This window comes from Amphiprion ocellaris, chromosome 17 (assembly GCF_022539595.1).
Source record: "Amphiprion ocellaris isolate individual 3 ecotype Okinawa chromosome 17, ASM2253959v1, whole genome shotgun sequence".
Lineage (NCBI taxonomy): Eukaryota > Metazoa > Chordata > Actinopteri > Pomacentridae > Amphiprion > Amphiprion ocellaris.
The window spans coordinates 15008732-15024421 of record NC_072782.1 but is presented as its reverse complement, the minus strand read 5'-3'; the positions used below and the strand labels follow the sequence as shown (position 1 = coordinate 15024421).

At 39.9% G+C, this 15690-nt stretch overlaps 1 protein-coding gene across 1 annotated transcript in view; it reads left to right on the top strand.

Annotated features, from left to right (window-relative positions):
- Positions 1–15690, top strand: part of lamc3 (laminin, gamma 3) — a 135304-nt gene that overhangs the window by 98697 nt on the left and 20917 nt on the right. The window contains exons 13-17 of the mRNA XM_023279538.3: positions 10176–10364; positions 10679–10924; positions 12418–12571; positions 12680–12822; positions 12973–13151. Coding sequence (XP_023135306.2) covers positions 10176–10364; positions 10679–10924; positions 12418–12571; positions 12680–12822; positions 12973–13151 — 911 coding nt within the window. The remainder of the gene's footprint in view (positions 1–10175; positions 10365–10678; positions 10925–12417; positions 12572–12679; positions 12823–12972; positions 13152–15690) is intronic.

Here is a 15690-nt window from a genome sequence, read left to right as displayed (position 1 = left end):
AACTAGATTCTGTTTAAAAAAAAAAAAAAAAGTGGTCTGCAACGCTACCAGGAAGTCATCAGTGATTCTGCTACAATCAACAGTCACTTAAGAAAATATTGTGAACTTTTGTGCTGAACTGGGCTGAACTCAAAGTTGTGTTCATGCAAAGCAGATCTGAACCACAAATGAACGAATATTTAAAATGTAAGTGGTAAAATTAGATTATGTAGAAGCATCTTTGTCGGTGTCTGTAACACCTAAAAAATATGCTGTATGTGTTGATTCCAGGAATTTTTGTAAAATCATTCATCAAAGAAATTCTACTTTTTTATGACTTATGGCATTATAACTTTGTTATGATGCATGAGCAGCATTTCTGAGTTCTCTGTACTTCTAGCCATAGCTGTGCTGTTTTAGGACTTTATATTGTGATGAATAAATGAGCCCACAGTGAGTAAAAATGTGACAGGAGCAAAAACGCAGCCAGAAACTGTGATGGGTGGAGAAGGTCAGGAAACCTGTTTAACATCAAAGCGGGTTTGGTTCACACTCAGCAGGTAGAGCTTTGCAGCAATTAAATAGCCTTTTAATAAGTCTGACAGACCCTGACAAGATGTGAACATTTTTCTCTGCATTTTCACACACACACACACACACACACACACACACACACACACACACACACACACACACACACACACACACGCTTTTCATAGGGTTTAAAAATATTTACATGGCACAAGCTCCGTGAAAGTGATAAATGAGTGTTAAATATGGAACACAACGTGTCCTCTGAGTCATGGATCAAAAATGTCATATGTGTTGTGCCCTTTGGACTGAAGCACTTGTGCTAAACAGCTTTAGCTGACTATCCGAAAAAGAAGCCAGTTAAAATTAGCCTTTCTTTTCATACGGATGATGATGGCATGTCATGTTCTGAAGGCCTGCTGGCTCGAAAATTAAAAAAAAAAAAAAAAAAAAAAAAAGAGGCGAGTACACGTCAGACGCTCTCCGTGAATCTCTAAGTTCAGGTCAAGGGGAACTATCAAAGTAAGTTGATTAGAGACACCCTGTTCATCATTTGTCACCAGGAGGGCGGACCAACCTGCTGTTTCTTCTATCAGAATCTTAATTGCTGTATAATTACCTAACGGCTTGTATCATCACGCAGGGTGTGCCCACAGACAAAACTGGGATGGAGTTTATTCACGGGCTGCCGAGGGAAGCCAGAGCCAATGGTGCTTCATAATCATGATTTATTAACACTCTCTGGGTCGTGTCGCTTCTATTTGCTGTAGCGCAACACAGCAGATTGGAAATGTTAATATTTGCGGTGGAACGAACAAATTGCGATCTCTGCCGAGCTCTCCAGCTGCAGGGCTGATGAAGTAAAACATACGTCCTTCAGATGCAAGAGAAAACCTGCATATTGCAAGTGCTTCCAAAGTTCTAAACCCGCTTTCACTACCTCCGGACTGGACATGCTTCTATACAGTATGTACACTCTGATAATTGCATATAGACCATCCATTAAATTGGACAGACGCCATAATTTATAAGCTCAAGGGGAGATGTGGAGGTGGGAGGGCGATGATGGTAATGTATAGATAAAATGGAGACACTCAATTTTCTCTGCAGCCCATGCTGGTGGGGAGTGCTCATTAATCACCTAAACAAATGAAACAGATGATGCTCTCAACACTCTGCTGGATATTGAGCGTTAGGGTGTTGCATTAGAGCTCCTCCGTTAGCGCCACTTGCTAATAGACCTGTGTTAGTCTTCCATGGTGCACCACGCTTCTGCTTCACATCTTCAGAGCACAATACCATCTAAAGGGAGGTTGTCTGAATATAAACGCAGCCACATCCGCCTGATGTGAATTCAGAATTACTTGAAAGGGGGCACTCGTCAAAGTCAAATAGAAGGACTGCTTAAGTGGTGAAAATAGCCGTGTAATGCAATCTAAAAAAGTGTAGAATAGCTGTTTCCTGAGGGTTTATTCTTGTATCAGTGTTTTTTGAGCTGGAAAACTTCCTAATTTTCGTGAAAGTTGGCCCTGTCTAAACTAATTTCATCAAGGCAAAGGTCGAAACATTTTCAAATCAGCGATCTCTGACAGTGTGACTGGAAAACAAGATGGGCAGACAGAGTGTGCACATTGTTTATCTTTCTGTTTATTTTTGTGTAATATAAATGCTCCGCTTGTGACTCGATAAGTAAAGCGTGCCGAATGGGATCAGCAGGACAAATTACATGGGAAGATTCATTGTAACTGACTATGTCTGTCTTTTTTTTTTCTCTCTTTCTCACTTCCTCTTCCCTTCACTGTCGCTCCTCTTATCCCATCACTCCGATACAGGCCAGGCATCTTAGGGCTTAGTCTGCAACAAATACAGCCCACCAGAGAGATTAGGGGGCTGAATAAACCAGCGCCAGAGCCAGCTTCACTCTATATCAGTTCTTCTGCCTCAACTTTCTCCCAAAGATTTTTGTAACTAATGACCTTAGAGGGCTGAAGATGGCATTTAAGCGGGCATTTGGGAAATGCATGCCCGGGCTTTCTCTGTCTCATGGCAAAGTGGCCCTTTGTCTGTAAACACTGACTCTTCCATTTTAAGTTTTCATTCTAATGAGTATTACAATGAGCAGCATGTTTGGTCATTCCTTCATCTGTACCCTAATTGATGCAATGAGACAGGTACTCTGCGCTATGGCCTTTATTAGCCCGGCTGCAATGCATTTCGCTGCAGGAGCCCCTGGTGGTTCCTTCCCTTTCGCAGACCAAGACGGGAAAAAAAAAAGCGTCCCTTTGCCGACCTCCTCCACCAGACTGCAGTGGGCGTGACATTTAGCTATGCAAAACTGCTGTGCATTATTCAAAAATTTGGCCCAGCACAAATGTCAAAGTGAGAAGCAAGCATATGCTGTTATGAAGCATAACAAAGAACAGAAAGGCCTTTTTTACATTCTGGGGATTTAGAGCAGATGCACAACCTGCAACCAGGTAATGGTGATCTGCAGAATATAGCCAACTGGAGCTGGCTTTAACCCAGCCAGAAGATTAGAGCCAAATCTAAAATAAGTGCAGAAAACATGATGTTTAACTTTAAATCTATATATTTGGCAAATGATCCTGTTGCAGTCAGTTTGTGGATGAACAGCATCAATTTATAGACACCAATGAAGATCATTGAGGCTACATTCATGACGCAGACAAAGGTGGCCAAAATTAGATTCATGTGTGACTTTTGACAACAATACAAACAGCACAAATCACATGGAATCTGACCTTTCTGTTTTGATTTGGGTAGCTTCCATATGTACTCTTAAATCAGATGGATATATTTTCTTAGTCTGTACAGTCCGATCAGAATTCATGCAACTTTTAGATGGACAGTAGGAGTCATGTGTTCAATACAAACATAAAAGGCAGCAAAGGGGGTAGTCAATGAGGGGTTAGATTCATTCAAGTGTTTGAGGTAATATTTCTGTATCTGCAAAACATCAGGGATCATAACTAGGGCTAGGACTTTAACGCGTTAATTTCGATTGATTAATTACAGAAAAAATAATGCATTATAAAAATCTAGCTATCCCATAATAGAACATTTTTCAAGACATTGAAAGTGCTCAAGTTTACAAAAAGTCTTAAAATGTTGAATATAATCGCTAATAAATGACACTATAAATCAGAATCAAAAACTATGAAAACAGAATGAATCTATGGACTTTCAACTTGAAGTTCCTTGAACTACTTATGCTGATGTTATGCACCATACAGTGAGAAAACTTAACTAAATCCAGGCTTCAAATCATCAAAATCACTTTTTTCTATATGTCCCATTTTAAAATTTTATAAATTTTAAATTATAAATATGTATATGTCTATTCATCGATTCATCTGTCAACCAAAATGTGTTTGAATTGAAACTGGCTGATGGGGAGTTCCAGGTAAGTATATTTACCCAAAACCCTAAACACTCACCTCAGTGGACTCCATATTTACTTCCGCGCCAAAGTATATGCTGCATGAATCTGATGTTGACCCCATTCTAAACATAATGTGAACAACCAAAGAAAATAAATTAAAAATCTGTTCCAAGTAATAGATCTTAATTGAGCATCTGTGAACATAACTTTAGACCTTCCTTTTCGACCTTCCTCATCAGATACTATATTTAAGTATATTAGTACAGCACAACATAAAAATACACAGAGGTTTTTTTGTGTATGACATGGTACTAATGGGTAGTACAGAAAATGTGCTTTTAATCTAATTCATGTGAGATTTCCTCTTAATTATATGTCATGGACAAGAGGAGGAAATTAATCAAATGACTGGTTCAGAACAGATGTGACATTTCATCATGCAGATGATACATTGCAACTTTATGCCAGATTAACCTATCTATTGTTGTTGTCTTTTGTATGGTAGCTATTTTGTAGCAGTAATTATGGAGCAATATGATTTGGTCTGGAGGGCATCGAGAAAGCTCAGTTTGGGGATCCGAAAAGTGAAACCTGTCTCTACACTTGGTATTGGTGTTTACATGGTTTGGACTGATTTCAAATGTTTTCTGTTTTCCACTGATTTAAAAAGTATAAACAAGACTAACCAAATAGAATAAAATCATGATTTACTTCAAATTATGCCCCATCAAACCTTAAAGGTAGCTTAAAATTAAGAAAGATTAATTTTAAACCTAAGTTTAGTTTAATTTTAAAACTAACAGTGTTAACTTTAAACTTACACTTAGGGAGGTTTGGCTTTTAATATAGCTGCCTTTTTAGATGCATAGAGCAAAATAATCAAGTTTCTCTATGTTGAAGTAAACTTAATCAAGATTTTCAACCTAGATGAGTTTTACGATGCTGCTGAACTCCTCTTAAGATGCCAGTTCACCGTGAAAATGTTACTGAGCTGAACAGAAATACTGGACCAACTGTCAAACATGTCAGTGGTAGAAATGCAGCTGCACCACCAACGCTGCTCCTGCTCCTGCTCCTGCTCCTGGTGGCCCGGAGATTTTTCTGCTACTGGATGTTTTCAGATGAGGATGGGAAGCTGGCCTACACAACTGCACCAACTGCCAAACCGTCAGCAGAGTGTTTAGGGCAATGGCAAGTCTGAAGAACCAGCACATCCGGTTCTGTAAGTCAGCAGTCTTTCCTTTCTTTTGCTAGATCCCAACAGCAAACAAATGTGTTTTCCATGTATATTTCATTTATTTTACTTTGGGCAAGCTTGCATCACCATATCGATTAATCAGTAAACTTGGATTGACTAAACAGATTTGTTTTTAATCGTGCAATAGAATTAAATCTAATTTTTAATTTTGTTTTTTGACAGTCTGATTAGAACTAATCTCAGATTTAATTCATTTTAGTTTGTGCAACCAAACATAAGAGTCTGCAGCTAAGTTAGCAGTTCTGTAATTACCTGCTTTGAACTGAACTGACGATGAGCTAAATGGTCAGTTCAGCGTCTCCATTTATCAGGTATAATATTAACCATGTTCAACATCTTACTTTGGTTTAGCCTCAAACCAGTTTCAACCTAATTTCTTTTGGTCTGTTTGATTTACAAACACTTGATGACACTTACTGCTAACTTGATTTATAACACTGCTTCTTATTTATCTTGGTACACTTAATACCAACACTTTTAAATCTATATGTTACTGTTTACTGTTGCACTAAAACACCAAGTCAACTTCCTTGTATGTAAAAACTTACTTAGCAACAAGAAAAGCACTCAGAGAGCGCAGTACTCCTCCAAGGCTGCTTATTCATTGTATGATTTCCGACAGAAAAGTCCAGATAAGACCGTAGGATTTATAGTAGGATCGCAATCATGTGATCATCAGCAGGCAGCTGACGTAGCGTTCACTTGTCATAGTTACAGTGCCACTATTTCACAATGATACAGATATCTTTAACAAATCCGTGGATCCAGACTACAATCCGCATCACTGCCAAAATCTAATCAGGTGATCCCTGTGTCATTTCCCTGAAAATTTCATCCAAATTCATTATTCCGTTTTTGAGTAATGTTGCACAGATAAACAGACAAACGGAAGCCAATTGTCACATAACTCCACCGCGTTCCTTGGCGGAGTATTAAAACGATTCTGATTCTGAAATGTTACGGTTCTTTTTGAGGTGAAACTTCAAATTTCAATTTCTTGGCTTTCCATTTGGAGTTGTTGACAAAATTCACAAAAAAATGAGCTTGTAGTGCTACTAGAAGAAAACATAAATTACTTTTCCTTATTTGTTGAGATGTTTGAGTCTGAATCAGAGAGGTGGACTAACCAAATGATGGAGCAAAATCCAAAGAAAAAAGGTAGATTACGTGAAATCTAGCATAAAATTCTCGCCTATGCTGTTAATAAATTAGATATTGGAGCAAAATATTCACACACAGTCATTCTAGTGTAATTATTTAGCATCAATTTTAGCTCCTCTATAACAACTAGGTGACCCGGGGCTTTAGGGAGACGACATTAGCTGATGTTTGTTCCCTGTGCCCATCTCTGATATCCGGGGGGCCGTGGCCACAACAATTCAACTGACAGCCTCAGTACACAAAACAGGAATTGATGCATTTATTTTCTACAGTCACAGCGTGACAAAACATATTTCCCCAGTCATCCGTATTGCGCATATTATGTATGGGTTGAACTGAATATACTGCCCCTCCTTTTATTTATTTTTTTTCTCCTTCAGCGCCCTCCCCCTCTCCTCTGCAGCAGTCCACTCATTCAGACCCACTGACAAGCCACATCTGCAGCAGCAGGCACTAGCAGCATATCTGTGTTAAATTAGAGAACAACATGGCCATCAAACAGTCCCGCAGCAGATTTAGCCCAGCTTCTACCCTTGAGGCCTCGGAGCTGCAGACAAAATTTTCTTTCACCGTCGCTCCCTTTCTGTTTTATTTCCCTCTCTCCTTCATTAAAACAGGGTGTTCACATGCATTAGTAAATAGATTTCCTTCGCCCAAAGCTTTTTAATGTTCCAGTGGGCTCAGGCGACAAGCCTCCCGGAAAATATGGAGGTCTTGAAAAGCTCATCCATGCTGTGATTTTGCTTACATTATATGAGAAAGGAAAAAGAGAAAAAAAAAAAGCAACTTAATGTTTTTGCCTTCGAATTATTTTGTTCTGTGCATTTGTGCAAGTGGAAAGCAGCCTAAATGCTCCCATAATTCACAGTGTCACATGTTGCTTTGCACCCAGAATATATGTTTTTATTTGTATATCTGGCCTCACTCATCTTTCAAGGCCCCACATGTTGCCCTTCTTTCTCACAAAGACCTCCCAAGCTGCTGCAGTATGGCACTCGTTGATCTTTAGAAACTCAATTTGGTCAGAAAATAAACCTGAAGCCATTGGAGACAAGAATGTAATAACAGAAGCGAAGCGAGCGCTGATCTTCTCCTAAACAAAAACATATTTAAAATCCACCTCTCCTTGGATTTTTTCCTGCTCGTTTTTCTGCCTCCATCTGGTGTTAAAGCTATTATGGGCCACCGCAAACAGTGATAACCACCATCTTTGGAGGAGCTACTCATAGCACTTTGCTTAAGAGGAACACTGAATGATGCTCAAGTAGAAACACAGAGCATGAGAGTAATGTAGACAGAAAAAAATAAAGCATTTGGCAAAGCTGCCTGTCTTCCATTTGTTCAACAGTGGCGGTCTGTGTCCCTACAGCTCCCACCCACTGATATATTCCAATGTATTCTCAGCCTCCACAAGTGGCTACATTAATGAAGTGCATTAGTCCAGGGTGTGTGTGTATTCCTGTGGAGAGAATACAATGAGGAGCACAGCGGAGGGAAGAGGTGCAAGTAGAATAAACAGTGGCAGAAAGGAGCTCTTTGGAGTGTGATGTGTCTATGATGGAGGGCTCCTCTTCAAAAAAAGAAAAAAAGAAAAACATCAGGCTGCCTGTTTCCCATACAGAAATATTGCTTTGCCATCCCCGAACAGACAAGCAGAGTTCAGGCAGCGAGCGGAGCACTGAAGTGCAGTGCTCCATAGCTGAAAGGGGAGGAGAACGAGAGGGTGAGAGCAGAATAGCGGGATTGTGTGGATTTGTCAAAGGGACTCAAAGTGGTGCAGCTCTGAGGGGAGCTTCACAGAAATCCCAATTCATTAAGGCTGAATGAACGGTCATTGATTCATTGATAAAAATTGTTCTTCGGGGATGCTATGAAGTAATAGCGATTAGCATGACAACCGGGGGGGATCACGTGAGCAGCGATTCCCGCCATTCAGCGACATTTCGTGATGCATGCCGTTAGCTTTTCCGAGGAGCCGATGGAATGATAATAGTGTCGAGGAGGCCCTCAGCGGACTCGAATGCCTCATATCACGCTCAGTCATCTTCACACCCAGTAAAGTCAGCACATTTCTGCTGGCATTAAATTTACTATGGCTCATTGGGGATTGACACTGCACACCATCAGTGTCATTGTAATGCCTTGTGAAATTCAAGAAAGATTCACTTCTTTATGCTGGGAACAATCATTATTACTAAATAGTCTGCTTAAATGACGAGCATTACATGCTTGAAAGTTATGTATTATTCACCTCACCTCGCCAAAGATCTAATCATTTTCACCCAGAAGTCTACACTTCATCAGGCAACAGGATAATTGTTCCCCCTAATGGTTATGTGATCAATTTAGCCTTGCAGCCGTTATTCTATCTCATATACTTACAGGTTTGCAGTTAACAGGGGTTTTACTTAGCAATGGGAGACCCTGGTTGCAGTGACCCCCATAAGGCAAGGAGGCAAGAATTTCTTTACTCCAATATTCAGTGGTGTGAGCTGATTTCAAAATGCACAGCAAAGAGCTTCTCGCTGATTCACACCGTGGGCTATGAGCGAGTGATGGGAAATTTTAATGAGGTGCTCTGTTAAATCGCACGGCCGCAGATTATTTACTATTCATCGAGATCTTACTGGTGTTCTCTTGAAAATCACCTCAATTATTGTTATCAACCCCTTCGCCAAAGTCATTGGAGAAACTTTGGGATTTTTAAAAAAAGATTCACATTATTGTAAGTTGTGAAATATCCAGACATCCAGTGAATACTAAAAGCACAAAACATCACACGGTGCAGCAAGAATAAATACGTTTTGGCCCTAACACAGAGACCCAAATGCGTTTTTTTGGGGGAGGGGGGTTTACTGAAAAAATGCATAAATGTTGTCATTAACATTCAATGCTTCATTGCGATTTAATGATAAATATGACTTTGGAAGCATCTTAGGATTTTGCTTTTTTTTCGTGGTTTTCCAAGAATGTTAACAGTTATTACTTTATGGTGCTCTGTAAGCTTTAGCCAGTCAGTGATTAAATTAGAATGCCACATTATATTATGTCAAATCTTCACTGTTTCACTTCAGAAGTTGCTGTTGCAAAAAATCTGCAAGCACAGAGTTGGTTGGGAGGGTGTATGTGGGTCCTATGATGTCAGTGTGTGACGCTGGAGCCACTGCAGGTCACTGAACTGGGGTAGTTTTACTCAGAGCTTTGCCACTTTGCTACCATTCTGCACACTGACACACTAGTTTCTTCGCTGCTGTGGTTGTTTTCTCTGACTATCATGTCGTATCATTCAGTGCTGCCTGTAGCTTAATGGATTTGAAATGTAGCATGAGGACTTAAAATGTATTCAGTAAAGTGAGTAGAATTCGTTAGGGGTTTTGGTCTATACGCGTGTACATCAACACATGTTGCACGTGAACAAATCCTTTAAAGTGGTTTAAAGCTGCAAGTTATTTTTCTAAGGCTTCCGAAACAACAGTTTGTTTTTAGGACATCATAGAATTGGTAATCTCTCCCTCTTGGAGGGGGAATTGCTTTACTTCTTGAAGGTCTTTCGGACTGCATTTGGCTCATACATTTCCCAAAGCAATTATAGTCGGGGTGAATTTAGTTGTCTTCTGCTCTCCACGGTGGGCTGTGGGGAATGTTTTTTGTTTTTTCTTCACAGAATTGGGCTGTGGATTGGAGCGTTTGTATGGAGTGGCTGCAGTTATGGTCAGAGACACAGCGTCCTCTGCTGGTGATGAGGAAAATCTCACCTTCTCTGCTCTGTGTGAAAACCCAGTCCAAGCAGGTGCTCATGAGCTGTACAAACGTGTAATTGTTCCACTCCTCTCTGTGTTTCAGGTGTGTGTGAGTGTTCAGACTTCACCGCTGGGATGACCTGCGGGGTGTGCCTGAACGGTTACTATGGCAACGCTTTGATTGGCACACCTGCTGATTGTCAGCCTTGCCCTTGCCCAGACCAGACCAGCTGTGCCCAAATTGCGGAGACAGGACAGGTGGTCTGCACCAACTGCCCTGCAGGACAGACAGGTGACACGTACTACCTACAATTTAAAATAATTCTTTATGGACAGTAAACACAGCAGATAATGAGTTTTCTGTCAAAGAAGCAATGAGAACATTTCCACAAGACAGCTTGCTACTGAAAAGACTGTGGCATCACATCAGCTCATTTGCTTGGTCTGTCATTGTGCAATGCCACCTGTGATGCAGACACATCTGATATCCATTTTTAAATTAATTATAACAGACTCCGAGGCGACATGAGGGTGACCTCCAGCAGTGTTCTACCTCAGTCATTCATCAAACCCCTGCCCACCTCTTTCACCTTTCCCCTTGTGTAGGGATGCGCTGTCAGATGTGTGAAGATGGTTACTATGGTGACCCCCTGGGACAGTCTGGGCCAGTGCGGCCATGTGTGAGATGCGACTGCAATGGCAATGTGGATTTCAACGCAGTGGGTATATGTGACCGCATCACTGGGAGATGTCTGAAGTGCCTGGGACACACAGAGGGTGAACACTGCCAACGGTGCCAGCGTGGTTTCTACGGCAACGCCCTGGACCAGGCAGCTGGACAGAAGTGCAAGCGTGAGTAACTAAGGAGGGATGGAGTATTGGTCCATTAATTAATTATTGTGTTTAGAATTTATTGTGAGATGAAAAAGAGGCTCACCGGGGAGTGACACTGTGCACTATCAGTGTCATTGTGAAATTCAGCAAAGCTTCACTCCCTTTTGCTAAAAACAATCAATATTACTTAATACTCAGTTTAAAACATGAACATTACATGCTTAAAATTTATGCATTATCGCCTCCCTTCACTAAAGAACTAATCATTTCTACCCTAAAGTCTGCACTTCATCAGGCAACAATATAATTGTTCCTTCTAATGGTTATGTGATCAATTTAGCTGTGTAACTCTTACTATATGTCACATACAGCACTTGACTGACAGGTTAACAGGGATTTATATAGTGATGTAAGACACTAGTCTCCATAACTGGAAGCAAATATTACTTTGCAAATGGTCAGAGGTGCAAGCCTGAGTAAAAGAGGAAGGGCCGTGATCTGAATATTTGTTTAATAATTAAGAATTTTGTTTAGAATTTATTGCGAAAGGGGGAAAAAAAAAAACAAAAAAAAACATGTTATTCCTGTAAGATACTGTAAAAGTCCCCCTGCACTTAACAATGTGTTTGGCTTATTTTTAGTTCACTTGGATGTTTTCTTCTCACTGTGCGGTGTGTTCTGTGTAAATGTTAAATCTCCAGTGCACTGCATTGAGAAGCATTGGATGTATAGTATACAGCAATTAAAGTCTGAGAACAAAAACATATGATAGATTCTGGATGGTGCAACGAAAGCAAAGGAGAAGATGTAACTACATGATTTTTTCATTAAAAATATTTTTTTTTGTGAAAATAAATCCTAATTATTATTCATATCAAGTTATTTTTACATTACAACATGCCTGGAGAGGAATTCTTGACTCTACATGCTGCTAGGATTCCCGTTAGGATTCAGACTGCTCTGTTTACAGCAGAATAGTAATGGACATATTCCATTAAAGATTACGTGACTACGGGTTGAGCTTTTAAAGGAGAGTAGAAATAGTCCATTCAAATCATTTTCCATTCAGGAGTTCACATTCGACAGGTGTAGCTCTCTTGAGTCATGAAAGGCAGAGCTGTAAATGGGGCGAACAAATGGCTGTGGGTCAGAGAGGTAGCCCAGGAAAATAAGAAGAGAGTCATTGGGTTGGGAGAATTAAAATGGTCTCAGTGAATAAAACTTAAATGAAGTTACAAAGGCAGACAGAGACCTAAAATGTAATAGCTGTGATGTGTTCATCCTTTGGCTTTCTTATCCTTTTCTTAGACTTCGGCTCTACCAGTAATCCCTGGTTGAATTTCTGTACAGAACAATGTCTCGGAGGGATCCAGAATCTCCCTGCTATTGTCTGCATTTCCTCTCATTTTCCCTTCAGCATTCAAATTAGTTCAAATTAAAAAAGAAAATCCCTGATGATACGGGATACATCATTATTTTAACAGATAAATTGCTTTATTTGCTCCCTATAGCCTGCAGCTGCAGTTCTGCTGGAACCTCTGGATATGTAAATGAATGCCACCCTCAGACAGGAAATTGCCTTTGCCTCAGCCATGTGACCGGACGGGACTGCAGTTATTGTGAAGTTGGTTTCTTCAACCTCCAGCCAGGCTTTGGATGTGAAAGGTAAACAGATCCCCAGTGTATTTCAAAGCAGATCTGCATGAAAAGCTACAATACCTGGGTTTAGAAACTGAATCTTTCATTAAGATATTATTTCTCTGCCTTCCTCAGGTGCAAATGTAATGCAATTGGTTCGTCGTCATCGGCGTGCCATCCAATCACAGGGCAGTGTGTGTGTCGTGCAGGAGTGGAGGGGAGGCTGTGTGATTCTTGCCGTGTGGGCTTCTTTGGATTCTCGTCACGAGGTTGCAGAGGTACAGGACTTTACTGGAGGCATCACAGCAGCACTATGTGCCATCCTCTAATCCTCTAATACATGAAGGCATTTCTAACTCTTTAAATGTTTATCTCTGTTTCTGCGCTGCACTTCCATCTCCCTCGTGTTTCCATCCTGCCTGTCCCAGCCTGTAACTGTGATCCAATGGGCTCCATTTCCATGCAGTGTCACAGTAATGGTACCTGCCACTGTCGCCAGGGCTTCGTGGGTTACAAGTGTGACAAATGTGAGCTGAACTATTTCCACAACAGAGCCACACACCAGTGTGAGGAATGTCCAGTTTGCTATGGCCTTGTCAAGAAACAGGTGAGTTTACGGTCGGACACCAAAAATCAGGAATTTTCTAATTCTGCCTACATGGTTTTAAAGGACCACTATGTCTGATTTGGTGGCATCTGACAGTGAGGTCATAAATTGCAGTCAAACGTGTAGGAGAAACTACAGTGACTGCCACTTCTACAAAAAAACATGACAACCCTCTCGAGAGCCAATAATCGTCCTTAGCTACTGTATAAACATGGTGGTGCAAAATGGTAGAACCCACTTCCTCTGTCGATATAAATCTCACTCTAAACTAACAAAAATACAGCAATTTGTAGCTACAGGTGATTATACACCAATGAAAACACAATCATGATTACTATATTTCGTTTCTGCTAATCAGTCCTTTAAACATGCATTTTAGATTACTTTAGTAACTACTAAAGAGCAAAAATAAGTAGTTACCTTACTAATACATTTTTTCGAAGACATTTAACTCTCTGAACCCCAAGCAGTTTCTATATGTTTTCTGCTCCTGTCACATTTTTACTCACAGTGGGGTCATTTTTCACTGAGTAGAAAGGGCTACACCACAGCAAAACAGCACAACCATGGCTAGAGGCAGCGGAAACCCCCAAAAAATGTGTTTTATGTCGTATAAAAAGTTATGCTATGAAGAATAACAACAAGAAGAAAAAGAAAGTTGAGTTTCTTTGAGTTTTCTACCAAAATGTAAAATATATATATATATATGGAATGGACATGCAGAATATTTTTCAAAGTGCCCACAGGTGTTAGCAATACTGTGGGGGAAATGGTGACTCTTCATATTTGTAGTAGTTTACTCCTTTTTTTAAATTAGCTTTTTATAATTGCCAAGTTCAGCCAAATAGTTCCAAGTTTTTTTACAACATAACTGTTGGTCACAGTTGAAATACTCTTGACTTCAAAGTTGCACCAGAGATTGCAGAATTTTTTTTGTTTTACAGGATCTTGTGATTGAAAAAAAGTTCATATTTAGTGAATTTTACAGTGATTATGTAGCAGTATCGTGATCTCAGGCATAGATTTGGTTAATCTTTCCTGACACATCCAAACATCACATGTGAGTACTTCAAGAACTGTTGTAAAGTTATGAACTTAATGATTCTTTCTGTTTCGATAGGTTCTGGGTCTGATAACTTGTGTTTTGGGGCCATCTCTTTAAAATAAGATCCCTTGCAAACCTGCTGGCTAGTTTTTGGATTCAGGGTCTATATACCTACACATCACATCTTATGTATTCAACACATGCAGAAGAGGACAGGATTGTTTTTGCTGGCCTATATTGTGGATGTATTTCTGAGTTTATACAGCATTTAATTCTGACTAATTCTGAATGTAGAGCTTCCAGCAGCAGCTAATGTTGCAATGCAAGCCAGTGAGACGGCCTAACATACAAATAAGTTCTCTGGAGTTAGCAGGAGGCATTTCTCCTCTTTCAGTGCTTAGGTCATTACATGCATTTGAAATTGTGTTTCTGTCTCCTCCGCTTTTAGCTTTATTTATGGTGTCTGCTACGGGGGAAAAAAAGTTTTTCGTATTAGCAGCTAAATATTTCATAGTTTTCATTCGCTATTTGCGAACTCTCTGCTGTTTGTTTTTGGGCAGGTGAATGGTGGAATTTCATAGCTATAAACTGATGAAATTGCGCTATAAAAAAAGGAAAGCTGCAAGCTGGAAACTTATATGAAATGTAAAGATTTAATCTGCTTTAAATAGATGCAAATATAGGTGGGGAGTAGCAGTATTAAACCACAGAATAGAGACAATGTAGGCTTCCAATATGTCATGTTTAAAGCTTATAGAGTCTCCCCAGGCTTTACATTATTTTCATCCTTGATTAACTTGTCAATTCTAAAGAAATAATCATCAAAGTGTATAAAATACTGAAAGACATTAATTACAAGCTCACAGTGTCTGAAATGATGTCTTTAAATGGCTTGTTGTCTGACCACTTGGTGAAAAGATATTCAGTTAAATGTTTCACATGCAAGGCACAAGCAATAACAGTTTCCTATATATACAGTGTAAAGTATCATAATTCACTGTAAAATGTAATGTGGAATAATGTAGCATTATACAAAACACTATTCAAATCTTATAATTTTAGTGCAACAAAAAGTAAATGTACTTCAGGCCCTGCATTGAATCTTTATTGTCATCTTTCTCTATTATCCTCGATGTTCCTTTATAGATTTGTACATAAAGATGTGTGTGCAGCAGACATACAAGGATTATATGCACATCTTGCTGGACTAATTTATATAAATATTTTGTTTGCCTACATAGTGTTCTCTGGCTGGTATTGTTCTGAGGTAAAATTTGTTCCTGAAATGGCAAAGTCCCCCCAGTACATTGTGTCTTTGTAGACCCTCATGACAGCCATATGGCCCCTTTGTATTTGTAGATTGCCAGTAAGTAGTGGATGTGCAGTGAAACAGAAAGAGACATTTGCCCTAATGATCTCCTGTGCTGCTTCTTCCTGTCCCTTTAGATTTGTTGCAACCTGTATGCTAAGGTGCCGCGTCCCCGGATCAGGCTT